The 16,927-nt window shown below is 32.9% G+C and overlaps 1 protein-coding gene across 2 annotated transcripts; it reads right to left on the bottom strand.

The window, feature by feature from the left end:
- Window positions 1–2,666: 2,666 nt before the first annotated feature.
- LOC143191105 (synaptic vesicle glycoprotein 2B) lies at window positions 2,667–15,967 on the bottom strand. Of its 2 annotated transcripts, XM_076395879.1 has the most exons (11): window positions 15,791–15,967; window positions 13,160–13,387; window positions 11,915–12,077; window positions 11,679–11,854; window positions 8,394–8,578; window positions 8,165–8,334; window positions 4,587–4,734; window positions 4,295–4,412; window positions 3,697–3,856; window positions 3,517–3,644; window positions 2,667–2,826 (listed from the first exon to the last, which is right to left on the bottom strand). In XM_076395879.1, the coding sequence occupies exons 1-11, from the start codon at window positions 15,837–15,839 to the stop codon at window positions 2,771–2,773; spliced, it is 1,581 nt and encodes a 526-aa protein (XP_076251994.1). In that variant the 5' UTR covers window positions 15,840–15,967; the 3' UTR covers window positions 2,667–2,770. The 2 variants fall into 2 exon arrangements, with proteins under 2 accessions (XP_076251994.1, XP_076252001.1); XM_076395886.1 differs by lacking the exon at window positions 13,160–13,387 and having other exon boundaries at window positions 15,791–15,940.
- Between the last annotated feature and the right edge of the window lie 960 nt (window positions 15,968–16,927).

Here is a 16,927-nt window from a genome sequence, read left to right as displayed (position 1 = left end):
GAAGGGAAATACCATCAACAGCAAATATTATATAGCGTTATTGGGGCGCTAGTAGGTCGAAATTGCAAATAAACGACCGTATACGGCAAAAAAAAATTCATCAAGACAACGCACTGTGTCACAAATCAATCAAAATATTGACAAAACCACATGAATTGAACTTCGAATAGTGTGACTGACCCAGACTACTGACTATTCGCAGATCTCAAACAAAAAATGCTCACCGGTAAGAAATTTCGCTCGATGCCTATTCTGATTCAACGATAGATCGTTATACACAAGTGGTATTGAAATGTTGGCCATATGGAATGTCGACGCTGGAATGAGTGTGTGGCTCTTGATGGAGATTACGTTGATGAATAAAGCCAATTTTGAACAAAAAAAAGACGCGTTTTTTGTTACGGACGGCACTTTTCAGCCGATATATTAATGGTGTTGGTATAATCAATGACTAATAACGCCAATGCAATGAAAGTTAATCAAAGAGAAAGTAAAAAGAGCGAGGGAACATATTAAAGACTCTAAGAAACCACATGAATTGAACTTCGAATAATGTGACTGACCCAGTGACTACTGACTGTTTGCAGATCTCAAACAAAAAATGCTCACCGGTAAGAAATTTCGATCGATGCCTATTCTGATTCAAAGATAGATCCTTCTACAAAAGTGGTATTGAAATGTTGGTCATATGGAATGTCGATGCTGGAATGAGTGTGTGGTTCTTGATGGAGATTACGTTGATGAGTAAAGCTAATTTTGAACAAAAAAAAAACGCGTTTTTTGTTGCGCCCGGGACTTTTCAGCCGATATATTAATAGTGTTGGTGTAATCAATCACTAATAGCGTCAACGCAATGTAAGTTAATCAAAGAGAAAGTAAAAAGAGCGAGGGAACATATTCAAGACTCTAAGAGAACAAATACTTACTGAACAAGTTCTTTCTTCCAAAAGTGTTAAATAGAGCACCGGCCGATATATAGGCAATAATTATCACAGCTGCTATTATTATTGAGTTCAAATATACGTTGAAATTATTTATCAAATCCTAAAAATTATATCAACATAAGTTTGAATGAAATGTATGGATTCGTGTTTAATTAAATGAAAACTGAATGTGTATATTAAATGATTAGAGATTCAAAATTTACTTATTTATATAAAGATACACAAAATGTTAGAAGAATATAAATTATAAAATTATAAGAACTTATAGTTTACACTAAAGGTATACACTTTATATAATTTCTTCCTCCTCTGTACCGTTTTAGTTAGTTTTAGTGTAGTGAAAACGTAGTCATTCTAGAGCATCGCATTCTTCGTTGGTTACGTAGCGATGCTGCTGGTTTTGTTGTTAGTTGATTTGAATTTTTAGTGCAACTTCGTAGTCATGTAGATGTAGTAGATCAACTTTTATTTATATTACCGAAATTTTCAGTCCACAGTAATTCGATGCTGGCGTACATCAAGGTTCCCCGCTGGCCCCAGCCTTTTTTAACCTCTTTATTTCAGATCTGCTGGGAAAAGAGCACGTTGACGTCGCGTTTTACGCTGACGATAGTGCTTTCTTCACGGCCTCCCGGCTCGAGGTTACCATTGAAGAAAGTTTACAGAAGCAGCTCGATCATGCGGTTCAAATTTTTGGAGGTTGCAAATAAACCCCCTGAAAACCCAGGCCACCATAAGAAGATTTTCACAAGAAGCGTTACGCACTGCGCGTCTCGCAACCTAAGATTAACACACCAACAATTCTCTGGCTGTATAACGTTATGTACCTAGGTCTCCATTTCGACCGACAGTTCCGGTGGCATTCCCAAATCCAGAAAGCAATCCAGAAAAGTTCGGCGTAGCAAACCTGCTATCTTCTCTGATCTGCCCTTCTAGCACACTTCCCATCTCCACCAAATGCTTATTTAACATGATGTTAATTCGGTCCGTACTATCCGTATGTCTACTTCAAGTTTATTACACCCAACCACGTGAAACGGCTTCACGTTTTCCAAAATAATTAAATTCACAGGGAAACTGACACTCCAGAAATCAAGCACTTCATATCTCAATCCTTCCACAAACAACAACTCAGCTCAAGTTTTTCTGGAAAACGCGTTTGTTCGCGAGCTGTTCGGCATGCTGGGAATTTAGCACCGCGTCACCGCTAACCTCCCCTTTTCCAGGCTAAACTTTTGCATAATTTTGTCTTAACTTTTGCCCCCATACCACAGCATCCAGTCGTGTGTTATCTCAAGTTCGTGATCTATAGTCAGTTTCACCCGGTTAGCGGATATAATTTAATGCAGTAGGAGTAGCGACCCACAGGGGTCAACAGTGAGGCGGTGTCGGTTTAGCGTATTGGAAAGCCCAGAGGAAGTCTCCGGTCTAACTTGTCACTGGAGGGCAAGTCTCCGCGATCATGTATGAGTCATGCATTCCATCGCCTGGTTTTAGGCCAGAACAAAAAAAACTAGTTTAGAGAGATGATAATGTTATACTTTTAGTGATATTTTATCAGCCACATCTTTTGATAAATATCGATACTTATAGGCGTCGATATATCGATAATTATTGGTTATCCGATATATCGTTGCATAACTACTGCAAAATTTCAGAAAACTCTGTATTGGATATTTGTGTATAAATTAATCTAAGAGTAATCGAAATAAAATAATAAGGTTAATTAATTTTTGTTTATTCAACCGTTTAAAACAATGTATTATTAACTTAATATTATATTGCATTTTTACATTGTATTAACTCTGCTGCAAAATCGGCGAAGACTATTTCATATCCATTTTATCAGTGTCTGGTATCAAAAAGGATAAAAGCAAAGAACCTGAAAGACAATTATGTTATTTATTTATTTATTATCAACTAAACTATTTTATGGCAGTTTAAAATGATTACATTAATGTTCTCGATTTTATACATTAACAGGTCAATTATAACGGATTAGTATAGCATATAGCGAATTTAGTATACGAATTGAAATGTTGTGACATCTTTGTGACAGCCTATATGTGTTGTTTTGTAATAATTCTAAGGATATTTGTTATTATTATGTTACTTTTACAGCATTTAAGGTAAGTTTTATTTAAATGAAAAATCATAACATGACTGTTATTTTCCAGGATATTATGGTTCAAATAAAATTGATTATTTTCTAAGGGATTCTGATCTAGCGCAGATACTATTTTTAGCAGTAAATAATGATGAACTTCAGAAAACCTTTTTTGACGTCCTACATGAGGTTTTCGATCAGGAAGGCTTATTATTCGCTTTTCAAACCCGACCAGATTTGTTATAGATCGGAAGGGAGACATCAGCTTAACCAAAATGCAATTCCTAATTGTAATTTTAGTAGTCATGATTAGAGTTGGGGTTATCGAGAGAAAAAAACGATATAGTCGATTATTTTCTGAGCTATTTAATTTATTATTTATATTTTAGCTAAATGCCATATATTATTTTTAGCTGGCTAGATCATCTTTTATAAGTCCGTCAAAACTATAAATAAAATTCTTACCAAACGTCAGAGATCCGAACGTTACAAACAGGGATGCACAGCCAAAACTAACCAACCATGGTATTATTAAATTACCAGCAATTGTCAGCAACCGTCCCAGTAGAAGAGTGATAGAATATGCCATAGCTCTAAAAATGAGGTGTCGTTGAACAAGAATTAATTGGTGTTGTTTATTGTTACCTGAGTGTTGTTGGGAATAGTACCATAATTATTATTATCAACAAATCAAAACAAATTCCTATACATATAAAAAACGATGAACTCAGTATAACTGTTGTGGAGGTATTTGGTGAGAAATACAAACAGGCTACAGAAGCGGAACCGGCAATATTTAGTACAGCTAAAATTAAATATTTTTATAGGGTTCTAGTTCATTATTATTATCTTGAATAAATTGTTGCTCTCTTCTATATTTTTACTGTGAAACAGTTCTTGAATTATATATTCTTTCGTACGAAAAGTATAAATAATACTTATTTTTATTGTGCTACTTTATTTAAAAGTATACAGGAAGCTATATTTATTAACGTCTTCGTAAGACATTAGCAGAGAAGTAGGAGAAAAAGAGAGTCGACTGAAACAAATGGTAGTCAGCAGGAACAATTTTGACAATAGATATGACATATGGGGTGGGTCATTTCATTACCACATTTTGTTTTTAAAATTTTCTTGACCTAGTGTTATCAAATGTTGTCAAGTTGATCATAAGTTGTTATTAATAATGTCAAAAGTCAAATAAAGCAAACTTACTCAAGGCTTTAAGAGAAAAAGTACTTACTGAACAAGTTCTTTTTTCCAAATGTGTTAATTACGGCACCAGCGGATATATAGGCAATAAGTAGCACAGTTGATACTATCATTGAATTCAAATATACGTCAAAATTATTTATCAAATCCTAAAAAGTATAATAATATTATCTTAAATGAAATTGATGGATTAGTGTTTAAAGAAACCTGAAAGTTTATGGTAACTATGTTGATATTATGAAGTATAAGACAACTACAAGTTTATACACTTGGTGGATAAGATAACACATTTGCTAATTTATATAAAATACAGAAAATGTTACCAAAGAACATATAATTTGTTCCTCATCGGTACCGGAATAACGTAGCCATGCTAGAGCATCACATATGCTGCTGGTTTTGTTGTTAGCTACTTCGTAGTCATGGGCAGCTTGAAATACTTGTGGAAGATATAATCGAAGTGTGTTTAGTCTGTAATATAAAATTAGTTAAATAAATTAAATTAAATATATGACTTTATTAATATTTGTAGTTTATAGATCTACCATAAATTATTTTTACAACTCATCACAATTAATGTATGATTTGATCTCATCAAATCGAATACAAATCGAGAGCTTGTGCAAACAATCATCTGGTCACACTCCAGTATTTTTAACACTAGGCGAGACAATTATGAAAAAAAAACCAACGAGTCTAATCTTACTAACAAATTGATAACTGGGACACGTTATAATGCAGGAACAAATCAGTTTAAACGTAAGATTCAAAACTATAGACTATCTATCTTGAGCTGCAAACCCGAAATTGAACAAATTCAGTCTGCTGCATAAGAAGTTACCTCGAACTCAAGAGAGAAATTAGAATATGAGGCAAATTACCACCTTGAAATTAGTGAGTTCATAAAAGAAAGACGAAGAGCTAGAAGAGTATGGCACAGAACCTGAAATGCTGTAGAGATTACATTATATTTAATAGAATTAGTAATTAGATACATCAAACGATTAAAGACTATAAACAGAGTTAATTCGAAAAATATGTAAGTGAATTAAGCCCCGAAGCAGACACATATAACTTATTATGGAAGACAACTCGGATATTTAAAAGACCAATTACTAAAGTAATGCCAATTAAAATTATTAAAATGAATGGGTATACCGCAACTGAAAAAGCTGAATTATTCTCAGAACATTAAGTTAACGTATTCCAAACGAATGATATAGAATCTACTATAGATATAAATCTTGTTTATTAGCCAGATATAGTTATAAATCTGATTTCTCCAATGCATGTTGCCACAGATATTAACAACAACCTCAATCTTAAAAACACTCGCTGCTACTCAAAATTATTTAAGAAAATCCTCTTAAAACGTATTAAACCATTTAGAGAAATACCAGATTTCAAGTTTGGGTTTAAAAATTACCACACGACAATCGACCAAGTACACACAGTAACAGCGGTTGTTGAAAAGGTATTTGAAGAAAAGAAATACTAACCTGAAATATTCCTGGGTATTTCATAAGCCTTTGACCGGGTATGGCATTTGGAACTAATCTATAAAATTAGTAAATTGTTACCGAGAAATTACTATCGACTGCCAGAACCATTTATTCTCGAAAGGAAATGTAGAGTCTTGCACGAAGAAGCATTCTCAATACATAAACTTATTTCGGTTATAATTCCACAACGTGGTGCCTTGAGACCATGCTAATATCTCAACAACAAAAGAAGTGTACAGTACTTGGTACATTTGCCAATGACACCGTTATAATGGCAAAAGCTGTACCTCTATCTAAGGCTGCAGAAAAAGTAAAAGTTTCGGTCAATGAGATCTATAAATGGAATAGAGGCTGAAAAATACAGCTTAATAGCTCCAAATATGTTCATGTTAATTTTGTGCTTTGCGGCGAAATGACAAAAACTTAATTATATCACTTGACAAGTTTGGCTTTCGCAATAAGAATGGGACTATATAACAAGTACATAGACTTGTAAACAAAATAAACGCTGACCTAAATGCCAAAAGATATTGTTCGGCTGCTTTTCTGGACATATCTCAGGCAAGTATGGCATACGGGCTTGCAGGTTAAACTAAAGAAACTTCTCTGGACTACCAGCTACTAAAATCGTGTCTCACTGACATAAATTTTATTGTAAATCAAGGCGATGAACATATCGAATTAAATCCCATATATTCAGGAGTTCCGCAAGGTAGTGTACTGGGTCCAGTACTGTATCTTCTGTATCCGGCTAATCTGCCCACCACAAAAATAACTACGTGGCAACATATGCAGACGATACAGCAATCTTAGCATTCCATGAAGATCCAGTCACAGCATCAATAAACCTACAAACCGACCTGGAGCAAATAAAATTATGGTTGAAGACATGGCGCATTAAAGCCAATGAAACAAAATCCACGCATATAACGTTTACCCTGCGTAGAAGAACATGTCCACCAGTGAATATCAATCATCGTCAACTTCCCCAAGCAGAGCATGTTAAATATCTAATAATATATATAGAAGCACATACTCTCTAAACGGAAACAACTGGGACTAAAATTATATCAAATGTATTGGCTCATTGGGCGCAAATCCAAGTTATCATTAGATAACAAGGTATTGCTGTATGAGTCTATACTCAAGCCCATTTGGACATATGGAATTCAACTATGGGGTACCGCTAGCAAATCTAATATATCCATCATTCAACGATTCCAAAATAAAGTGTTGCGTGCCATTATTGATGCTCCGTACTATATTTCAAATAAAGTGATACAACGCGATATTCCTCTAAAACCTATAACGAGTGTAATTCAACGTGTTTGTGTGAAGTACTTCGAAAGAGTGTCAGTGCATCCCAATGAACTCGCTAATCAGCTAAATATGCGACGTGATAGTGAAGTGCGTAGACTAAAACGTTTAACACCACCTGATCTGATTACTGGACATATGTAGACTTTAGAATAAGCTTTAGAATAAGACTAATTAATTAAGATAACATTTTATACAGAAGATTGCTTAATGAAGTAATTTTCTGCATGCTATGTCTATATAATATAGACTTAAGAAATACTTATTGCCAATAGGGCAGATTGTGGACTCACGAAGAGTAATAAAAAATATATCACTTGACGGATCTTCGATTCTTCAAGCAAAATCGGCTAAGTACCTCGGAATATATCTCGATGGTAGGTTAAATTGGAAACATTATGTTACACCAAAAGCAGAGCAGATTAGACTCAAAGTCAAGAGTTACTGTATTGATTAGTCGGTAGATACTGTCAACTTAACACACTGTTAAAAACATAGCGCTTGGATTTATCAGTCAACTGTAAAGCCAATTTGAAACTATGGGGTGCAAATATTGGGGTTGTACTAACTCATCAAACTAATCCAACGCAATAGAAAGTTCTACGTTTAATTACCAATTCTTATCGCTGCGTAACCAACGATGAGCTGCAAGATGCCCTCGAAAAAAAAATACATGAAGTGATCCAAGATTTCGCTTTAAAATATGAATTAAGGTTGTTAAATCACAGGAACGTGGATGCAATGCGGCTACTGGACAACACGCAGGATATTGGAAGATTGAAGCAAACGAAACCACGCGAACTTATTTAGTGTATAAGTGTATTCTTAACTTTAGCTTAATTAAATTAGTTTTATTTTAATTTGGGAAATAGCCTTGTTTGTGTATATAGTAACAGATTAATTTGTAAATTAAGGTTGTACTTAGCATATCTAATATAAGATTTAATTAATTAAAGAAAAATAATTAATATAAGAATTTACTGAATTACATTACTTGCTAAGGCACAAAGAAAAACAGTTTTGCCTTTGAATATTGTCAGTGTCGTATTGCCTACCTATTAAATGAATTAAAGATAACTTACACAAACTGTAGTATGGAGTGAACAATTGAAACCAACAAAAGATTAATTCTATGCTCTTTACTGAATAATGGCATTATATGATTCCATCCAGATTGAAAATACTCCTTCCAAGATTTATGAACAATCTCCTCTTCTTCATCATCAACTACTTCGTCAATCAAGTTTGCGATCTATAACAAACAGTTTTAAACATTTGCTTCAATGAATAATTTGTTATATATTTTGCTACTTTATACTTTTCTGTAGGATCTTTTCTGTTCATTTTGTGGATTTGTTGGAACACTCGTAAGGCTTCTTTGTTGTTTCCTGTGCTCATTAAAAATTTGGGTGTCTCCGGAAGAAGAAGGAGTGATATGGCCGATAATAGTGAAGGGATGGCACTTACTAATAGTAATATATTCCATGAAAAATAGCCTAAAATATATTAATTCTTATTATTTATTAGAAAAAAAGAAAGAAAATTGAAAGAAATTGAAAAGTTTCCGGCCTACTATTATAAAACATATTTTTTTGGCAGAATTAGTTTTTTATTCAACATAATCCTTTCAAGGGTGATTCACTGATTATAGCGACCCTCCAACTTTTCTATACCATTTTTGTAGTACGATTTATCCTTTACTTCAAAATAGGCCTCATTTTTGGCGATCATGTCTTCATTCGACGAGAATTTCTCCCCAGCGAGCATTCTTTTGAGATCTGAGAACAGGAAATAGTCGCTGGGGGCCAGATCTGGAGAATACGGTGGATAAGGAAGCAATTTGAAGCCCAATTCATGGATTTTTTCCATCGTTTTCACTGACTTGTGACACGGTGTATTGCCTTGATAAAGCAGCATTTTCTTTTTCTTCAAATGCGACCGTTTCTCGGCGATTTCGTCATTCAAACGGTCCAATAACGCTATGTACCTATGTATATGTAATAGTCGCTGTTGATGGTCCTTCCTTTTTCAAGGTAGTCAATGAACATTATTCCATGCGCATCCCAAAATACAGACGTCATAAACTTGCTAGCCGACTGTTGCGTTTTCCCACGTTTTGGAGCGCGTTCATCGTGTACAGCCCACTCGGATGACTGTCGATTGGACTTCGGAGTGAAATGATGGAGCCATGTTTCATCCATTGTCACATATCGACGCAAAATCTCGGGTTTATTATGCTTGATCATCTTCAAACGCTGCTCCGAATCATCAATTCGTCGTTATTTTTGGTCAAAAGTGACCCAAATATCGTGAATGATATGATGTACACGTTCAGTTGATACCTTTAGGGTGTCTGCTATTTCATTCAATTTCAATTTACGGCCATTCAAAATCATTTTGTGGATTCTTTTAGTGTTTTCGTCGGTAATAACCTTTTTTGGGTGTCCACTGCGTTCACCGTCCTCGGTGCTCATTTCAGCACGTCTAAACTTAACATACCAATCCTTGTTGGTTGGTTTTCCTGGGGCAGTGTTCGGAAACTCGGCATCAAGCCAAGTTTTTGCTTCAACTGTATTTTGTCCCTTCAAAAAGCAATATTTTATCAACACGCGAAATATATTTTTATCCATTTTTCCACAATTCAGGAGATTGAAGCGAACCAAACCATACGAATTTATATAAAGTGTATACCTGTAGTGTAAACTATAGCTATAAGTTATTATAATTTTATAGTTGAGGAATACATATTTATGTATTTTCTCGCACTCGTCTTGCTTGTGAATTAATCCAAGTACATAGGAAAAGTAGTAATAAATTAATTGTAAATTAAGATTGTACTAAGCGTATCTAATAAAGATGTTATAAAAAAAATGTTCACAATAACAAAAGTTGCTTCACTCGAAATGCTATAATTCACAAACTAATGATCCGGCAGCTGTCAAATTTATACACGCATCTCTTAAGGGTTAGGGCTAACTAAAGAACATATGGATTTAATTCTAGTAGCGCGTCTTCTAGTAATATGTCAGACAGGATGCTTTTCAATTGAACTATTAATATAGGAAGGAATTAAAGCCTTCTAATGAAAATTGTTAATGACAATATATTCATTTCTATAACTTCTAATTAGTTTTTTTTTTTGTTTTTATAACACTAGCGTCTATTAGTGTCATTTAACGTTTTTAGCTTTAACTTTTTATTTTGACGCGATTCTTTGGTTTGGAGAAAACTACTGCTGAAGCCCACATTCAACACTTTTAAATTCTTGGATATCTTAACCTTAATTATCGAGTTTTATTTCAACGATTTGAAAGTAGCAAATAGTTGGGAGGCAATCAATAGCCACAGTTGCAGGAATTGCGAAGGATATGTTATTGCAGTTGAATGTTAGGTTCAGCCGTAACTACCATACTGACTGATACAATAGTTTCTGATTTCATATGGTTTCAAAATGCTGAAGAAGTGCGAAAATTCACCGATGGTTGGATAGCTATCAAACCCACATAGTCTTTTCGACACATTATGAGGAAGATAGGAAAAATGTGTAGAAATGATGGAACATTGTGATCGACATTGTGATCGATAAATGCCTTCTCTTCTTTCTTCCCTGCCAAATTTTCTCAATAAATGTCTTTTTAAAGTGAAAAGAGGATCCATCGGTGCTCATTTCACTTGTTTGTAGCGTTTAACTTTGAATATTAAGCAGGTATACTGGAGACAATGTTTTGTTAGGTTTATTGTCTCTTTCGATATATTGTATCGATTATATATATTGATTCTTTTGTATGTTATTTATCACCTTTCTTGTAGGTACGTTGGTGAAGCAAGGACCAGCATGTCCGAAAAAACAATCATGTCATCAAACGTCACATGTCATACGTAAGGGAGATAATAGATAATATTAGCACAATTCTTAACAATCACGGAATTCAGACAATATTCAACGCGAATAAAAATATTAGTAGAGTTGTGTTGAAAAAATAATACTGTGATGCATAAATCAAAAACCATTATACGAGAAGCAATAGAGATCCAGAAACATGTTTAGAATCTTAATATAAGAGACTCTATATAACGCCTAGTAACATTTTGAACTCCAGAACATTCTTAAAACATTAGAAGTCAAGTGAACCAAAATCTATCGAGTGCAATGATGTGTAAATGCGTTCGTGATTGCAGTAGATGTTATGATACGATTTCTTGATAATAACAGATAACCGAGTGACTGAAATTCATGGTAAGAAGTCGTGTTAAAACCTTCAAAGGGCCAAAAAGCCTTTAAATGAGACCCATTTTTAAATAGAACTTGATAAAATAATTTGTTTAAAATGTACAGTATTTCTTGCTATAGTCTAGTCATTGTTCCAATCGACACATTCGGGGGGTTTCAGGAATCAAGAATGTATCGTTGTTTTGTGATTGTTGAAAGTTGGCTCGCGGTCAAATACATCTTAAAACCCTTTAGCGCCCTCCGTTCGCCTTAAGGTTGTTGCCATTTTATAAATGCTCACCCTTGATGTATGCAATTGTCGTAATATCAAAACATCGCTTATAATCAGAAATAAATCAGTAGATGGCTCATATTATACAACTTACCCATGAAGATATTTTTAAAATAAACGTTGAACAATATCGTTAAGGCACACATAACTGGTATTAGTACATTAGCTACACAAAAGGTGGCACCATACATCATTTGAACATATCCTCTGCGCGATGTTGAATGTAGTTCGTGCAAATAAGTGTTCGTTGCTACATACAGGCCACCAACTCTGTAAATTTCATGAAGTATTATTTTTATTGACCCGTAGGTATTATCTTAAACTACTTACAAGGCACCACCACAGAATTGATAAAAGTACAATAAACCAACTCTGGTTGTTAAACTTTTTCCGACAGTTACTAATGTTTCAGCCACAAAACCCATGATTAGCATCTTTCTTCTTCCTACAGTATCCACCAGAAAGCCCCAAAAGAAACCAGAGAGTACCATACCTACATATTTTTCTTACATTAAAAAAACACTAAAAATATTTGAAAAAGAGTTTTTTTTATATATATTTTAGTCTCATTTTACTAACTATGAGTGTATCTGAACTGGGCCTAAAGTTTAACGTGGGCTCCGAACCACGGTCCCCAGCATTAAGTCTACCGACTGGCGAGTGACCAACTTTAAAAATCATCCCAAAGAACATTCACAAATTTTTAAACAATCACAAACATAAAATTACGACCATGCCCCAGCAGGATTCCAACCAGCGGCTATCGTAACAGTAGGGGGACCGTCCCATCGCCTTTACCACCGGCTCCAAAAAGAGTTTTAAAATAAACTTGGAATTTATAAATTAAAAATAATAGCTTTTGAAATTAAGAATTTTAATGTAAATTTATTCAAAATCTTTCAAATTTAACAAACTTTTGTTGCTAATTAGGTGTTATTTATATTTCATACATATTTATATATAAATCTAGTGAATAGTTTTAATATATAAAATACAATTTAACGAAATAATAATGATAATGAGCAGGAACTCAGCAACGTTTATAAGAATTCTATACCATGGTTAATGTCATTAAAGGAGGACATAAACAATTGAAATTTGGGATTGGTTTGGCTGGTGAAGAGAAAAAATCATTTAAATATAATAAATGCTGCTTCAAGTTAGATAGATCTTATATATATTGCCAATTATTTAATTCAACGGTAACATTTTGATTGCCTTAGTTGGTTTAGTTTAAACATTGAGATTAAAGAACAATGCAGTTTATTGGTATTTCCAGGAAATACTGTGCAATAGAAGATATTATCAGCAGTCCAAGTTAAACAGAACTAAAAAAGTCACTTGCGTTATATTTGCATCGTTCACGTTTTTTCTTTTGTAAATTATTTGAAGATGACTAGATCTGTCATTATATGTTATGCATGTCAATTGAGTTCAATTGTGGTTTAAAAAATAATTTACCGCAAGTGTATTAGTTATTATACTATTAATAATGTACTGGTTATTATTTTTTATCAAAACCTAAACAATAACAAGAAAAATTAAGTTCTTTTGTATATATGTATAAAAATTTACCTAAAAACGCCATAGAATTCAGCAATCCCTTTTGATTGGAAGTCAAATTCAGATCACAAACTGCCATCGGTATTATGTAGGCCATGACTGCAGTCTCGGATTCCACAGATAATGTTGAGATCAGTGTTGTTACCACTAAAAGTATATTGAATTTTCCAAATTTTGTTGCTGATATGGCAGTCTCATAATCTGATGGTTGATTTTCTTGCGCAGTTTCATTTTGGTTAGCTAAAATTGGAAATAAATAGAGATGCTATATAGAATGTTAATAAATATAGAATTTAGATGTTATTTAAAAGAACCAGATAAACCAGGGCAAGAGTAAGGATATAATAGTAGAAACATCCAATAAAGTGTAATTGGAATAAAGATTAATATACACTAATGTTAATGTTAAACTTAATATTATATAAGCAATTATATGAATGCTGAGTATAGATAAAAACAGCTATATCAAGTTGCTGTGTCTCAGTTGTGCGATTTTACAATGAAAATTAGTTATAATGTAGGAGCAAGATGTATCAGCATGATGTATAAACAAAATACTTAAGACTTTGTCATCGTTTCTACCACTTCTTTTCTTCAACCAAACTGTCAGACCTCTATTCTTTCTTTGTTTTTTTTTCATGAATAATTTTATAACTATTTTAGTTTTATATCTTGTACAAATAATAGAGAAAATACATCCTATACACATACATAGTGTATCCTCTCCTTCAGCTCCTCTCATATAAACTCTCCTTTCATTTAACAGAGCCATCAATCAATTTAACATTTAAAATATGTTTCTACATAAAAATCCTTTGGATGGCACCAAAATGGACAAACCGGTTTGTTTAAAATTTGGTGTAAGCCTTTTTTATAGATTCTTCTATTATGTCAATGTAAAAACTATAACATAATTTGGATTTTTACTATTCTTAAACAGTGCGGAAGTGCTAAAAAATGGTTAAAAAATTTCTTGTTTATTTGAACAGTCGTAATTTGGCAAAAAATTGCTTGATTTTGATTTTTCATTCTGAGTATCATTCAGAAATTTACCTTATAAGAGCGTAAAGAAGTGTTGGTTGAATCATCTACAACTAAATTCAGAGAAGACAAATAATTCTTTCAGAGTAGGCATTATTTAAACATATCTTAAATAGATACCTTAAATACTTCATCCTGATTGTTTTTAGACTTATGGAACGTTTACTTTTTCATTATTTAGTTCATTATTAGTCATATTTAGCCTGAAAAACAGTAAATGGTGTAATTTCTTTTTCTGATAATGCACCATCATATTGATAAGTGTCGATTTTGGTTTCAATTTTGAGGTGATTTTAATGTCAATGATAAAAAAAACGGCATGGATAGCCATAAAAACTCCATGAAAATGAATTGCAAGACTTTTTAGATATTTGAGACTAACCTCAAACTCTTTCAAACAGCTTAACAGTTGATGAATCAATTAATTTCAGACGTTTCCATACGAAGGAAAGTGCCATTTCGAACTGTTTTAATATTGTGGTTTTATTACTTGAAGACGAAAAGAAGAACCTTTTTTACTTATTGGGGACTGGCAATCAGAAATAGATCTACTCGAATCTACCTCTATCTATAATCAGCAAGGTATAGTGTATTATCAGTTGCTAAAATGAGAAGAAACTGTTACTGCAGATATACGCCTATGTTAATTGAACAAATTAAATGACGCATTGCTGCAAAAAGATTGGCAATAGCGAATAACAGACGCGCAGTGATTCTTCTAAAAGACGCACTATTGCAGCTCGAATGCAATAGTATATGCTCACTTGTTCCAACATCGTTCGTTCGACACGATATCATCGTGTTGCCAGAAAGATGAGAAAATTGTAGACGATGATGGGAAATATTTTTATTAATATACATGGTATCAGTATATTTCAATAAATGTCTTTTTAAAGCGAAAAAATAATGAAAGCACGTGGCAAACGCCTAATGTATTTATTTGTGGTTATGTTTGTTTTAATGTATTTATTTGTGGTTATGTTTGTTTTAATGGGATATAGGATTCCATTATTATTCCATTAAATTTGTAAAACATATGGCATAGCAATTTTTTTTTAATTTGACAATTGCTTGTTTCAACACTCTTTCATTTGTTTTCTCAATTTTTTTAATTTTTTGTTATTTTTGAAATTCAATGTAATGATTTTTATCGTTCAAGCATGTTTCTAATTGTACCGGATAACTTCAAATAATATTTTTCTTAAAAGTAATAGGACTAAACTATAATAGTTTATAACAGAATAGATCGTTGAGGAATATTGTTAATAGAGCCGGCTAGATTTGATATTGTTTTAGTGAAGATAGTTAAAGAAGAAATCAGTTCAATTACCAGAAGTATTCTAATTGTTCAACTTAATCAACTCTTAGATAATAAAAATTCGTTTTAAAATCTAAAGCGTATCAAATATCTTAAACTATTGTAGTGGTATTTTAATAACAATTAAAGAGTTCATCAACTTAAGTTTACAAGTGCATTTTACATTTACAAGTATGTTATTGTTATTAAAAAATGTAAATGGATTGATTAAATTTCTTTTAAGATATCTTATTACTCCACGATAAAATAAACTTAAAAGAACTTAATAAATAAAATTTCCTTACCTTCGTGATATTTAATGGATTCGTTTAAGTTGCAGGATGAATCGGCCATTGTTCACCTGAATCACAGACACTGCACTATCAAAAATAATTGTCGCATATCCCGTTACATATTGTTTTAAACACTAAACAAAAATAATAAGGGAAAAATACGAACGGGCGGCGTGTCATTCGAATGTATATAGAAAGTCTCTTGCAAATAATTGTACAATAAAGTTAATTAAATAATACGTATTTTATTCGTGTTCGTTTACCGGGCTTTAGTTTGATGACGAGCTTCAACTATCTCAATAAGTAAACAATGTTGTGATTTCATAAACAATAGTGTTATGCTAAAAGATCGGAAAGATTTTATTAGAATAGTATCAACATTTTAATTATATCTGTAATACTGTTTTGTTAAAATTTAAAACTATTCATGGATACGTGTTTTTTCAAGGATTCGATTTATGTTTAATAAAACTGTGAATTTTAGCTGTAAGTTATGCATAACGTGAAACAGTTTTATTTTGGAACAAATAGAGATTTTCACAAGACTTTTTCACTTATATAAATATTTTTTTTACTTCAAGATTACAATCTACCTCCAATTATTCTAGATCCTTCAGAATTGAGTTCTAATCACATCATTTAGTTCTCGATTATTTTTTAAGACGTTAAAGAGATAAATTAGTACAATTGTCAAATATGTTTATAAAATTCTTAATTTTTTCCCCAAAATACCGTTTTTATAATATCTGCATTTTTGTGGCTTTATGACAATATTTTGGGTTTTTAGGGCAGGTCAGTATTTCACTTTTTATTGCTTCCGCCTGGCCTCTAGCTTATTTATTAAAGGAATATTATAAGGCTTAATAAGTGACTTGGTATACTTTCACAGTGGGTGTGATATATAAGCCACATTAAATAGGGCGAACCAAGAGGTTCGCATGCATTCAAATTTGCTGAAAAGCGATAATACACGCTCTTAACAGCTTCACTAAGGCGCATTACATAATTCCCAGTGAACAATTCGGTTTCCGTGCCAAACATTCAAGCTTTCATCAAGCTGCTCCTGTCGCAGCTACAATTCACCAGGCTCTTCGAAAAATCTGGAGCCATTTTTCCAGATGTATCCAAACTTTTAGACCAAGTGTAGCA

This window comes from Rhynchophorus ferrugineus, unplaced genomic scaffold (genome assembly GCF_030347505.1).
Source record: "Rhynchophorus ferrugineus isolate W39M unplaced genomic scaffold, kcgeb_rfMv2 rfM1, whole genome shotgun sequence".
Classification (NCBI taxonomy): domain Eukaryota; kingdom Metazoa; phylum Arthropoda; class Insecta; order Coleoptera; family Curculionidae; genus Rhynchophorus; species Rhynchophorus ferrugineus.
This window is presented reverse-complemented; position numbering and strand designations above follow the sequence as displayed.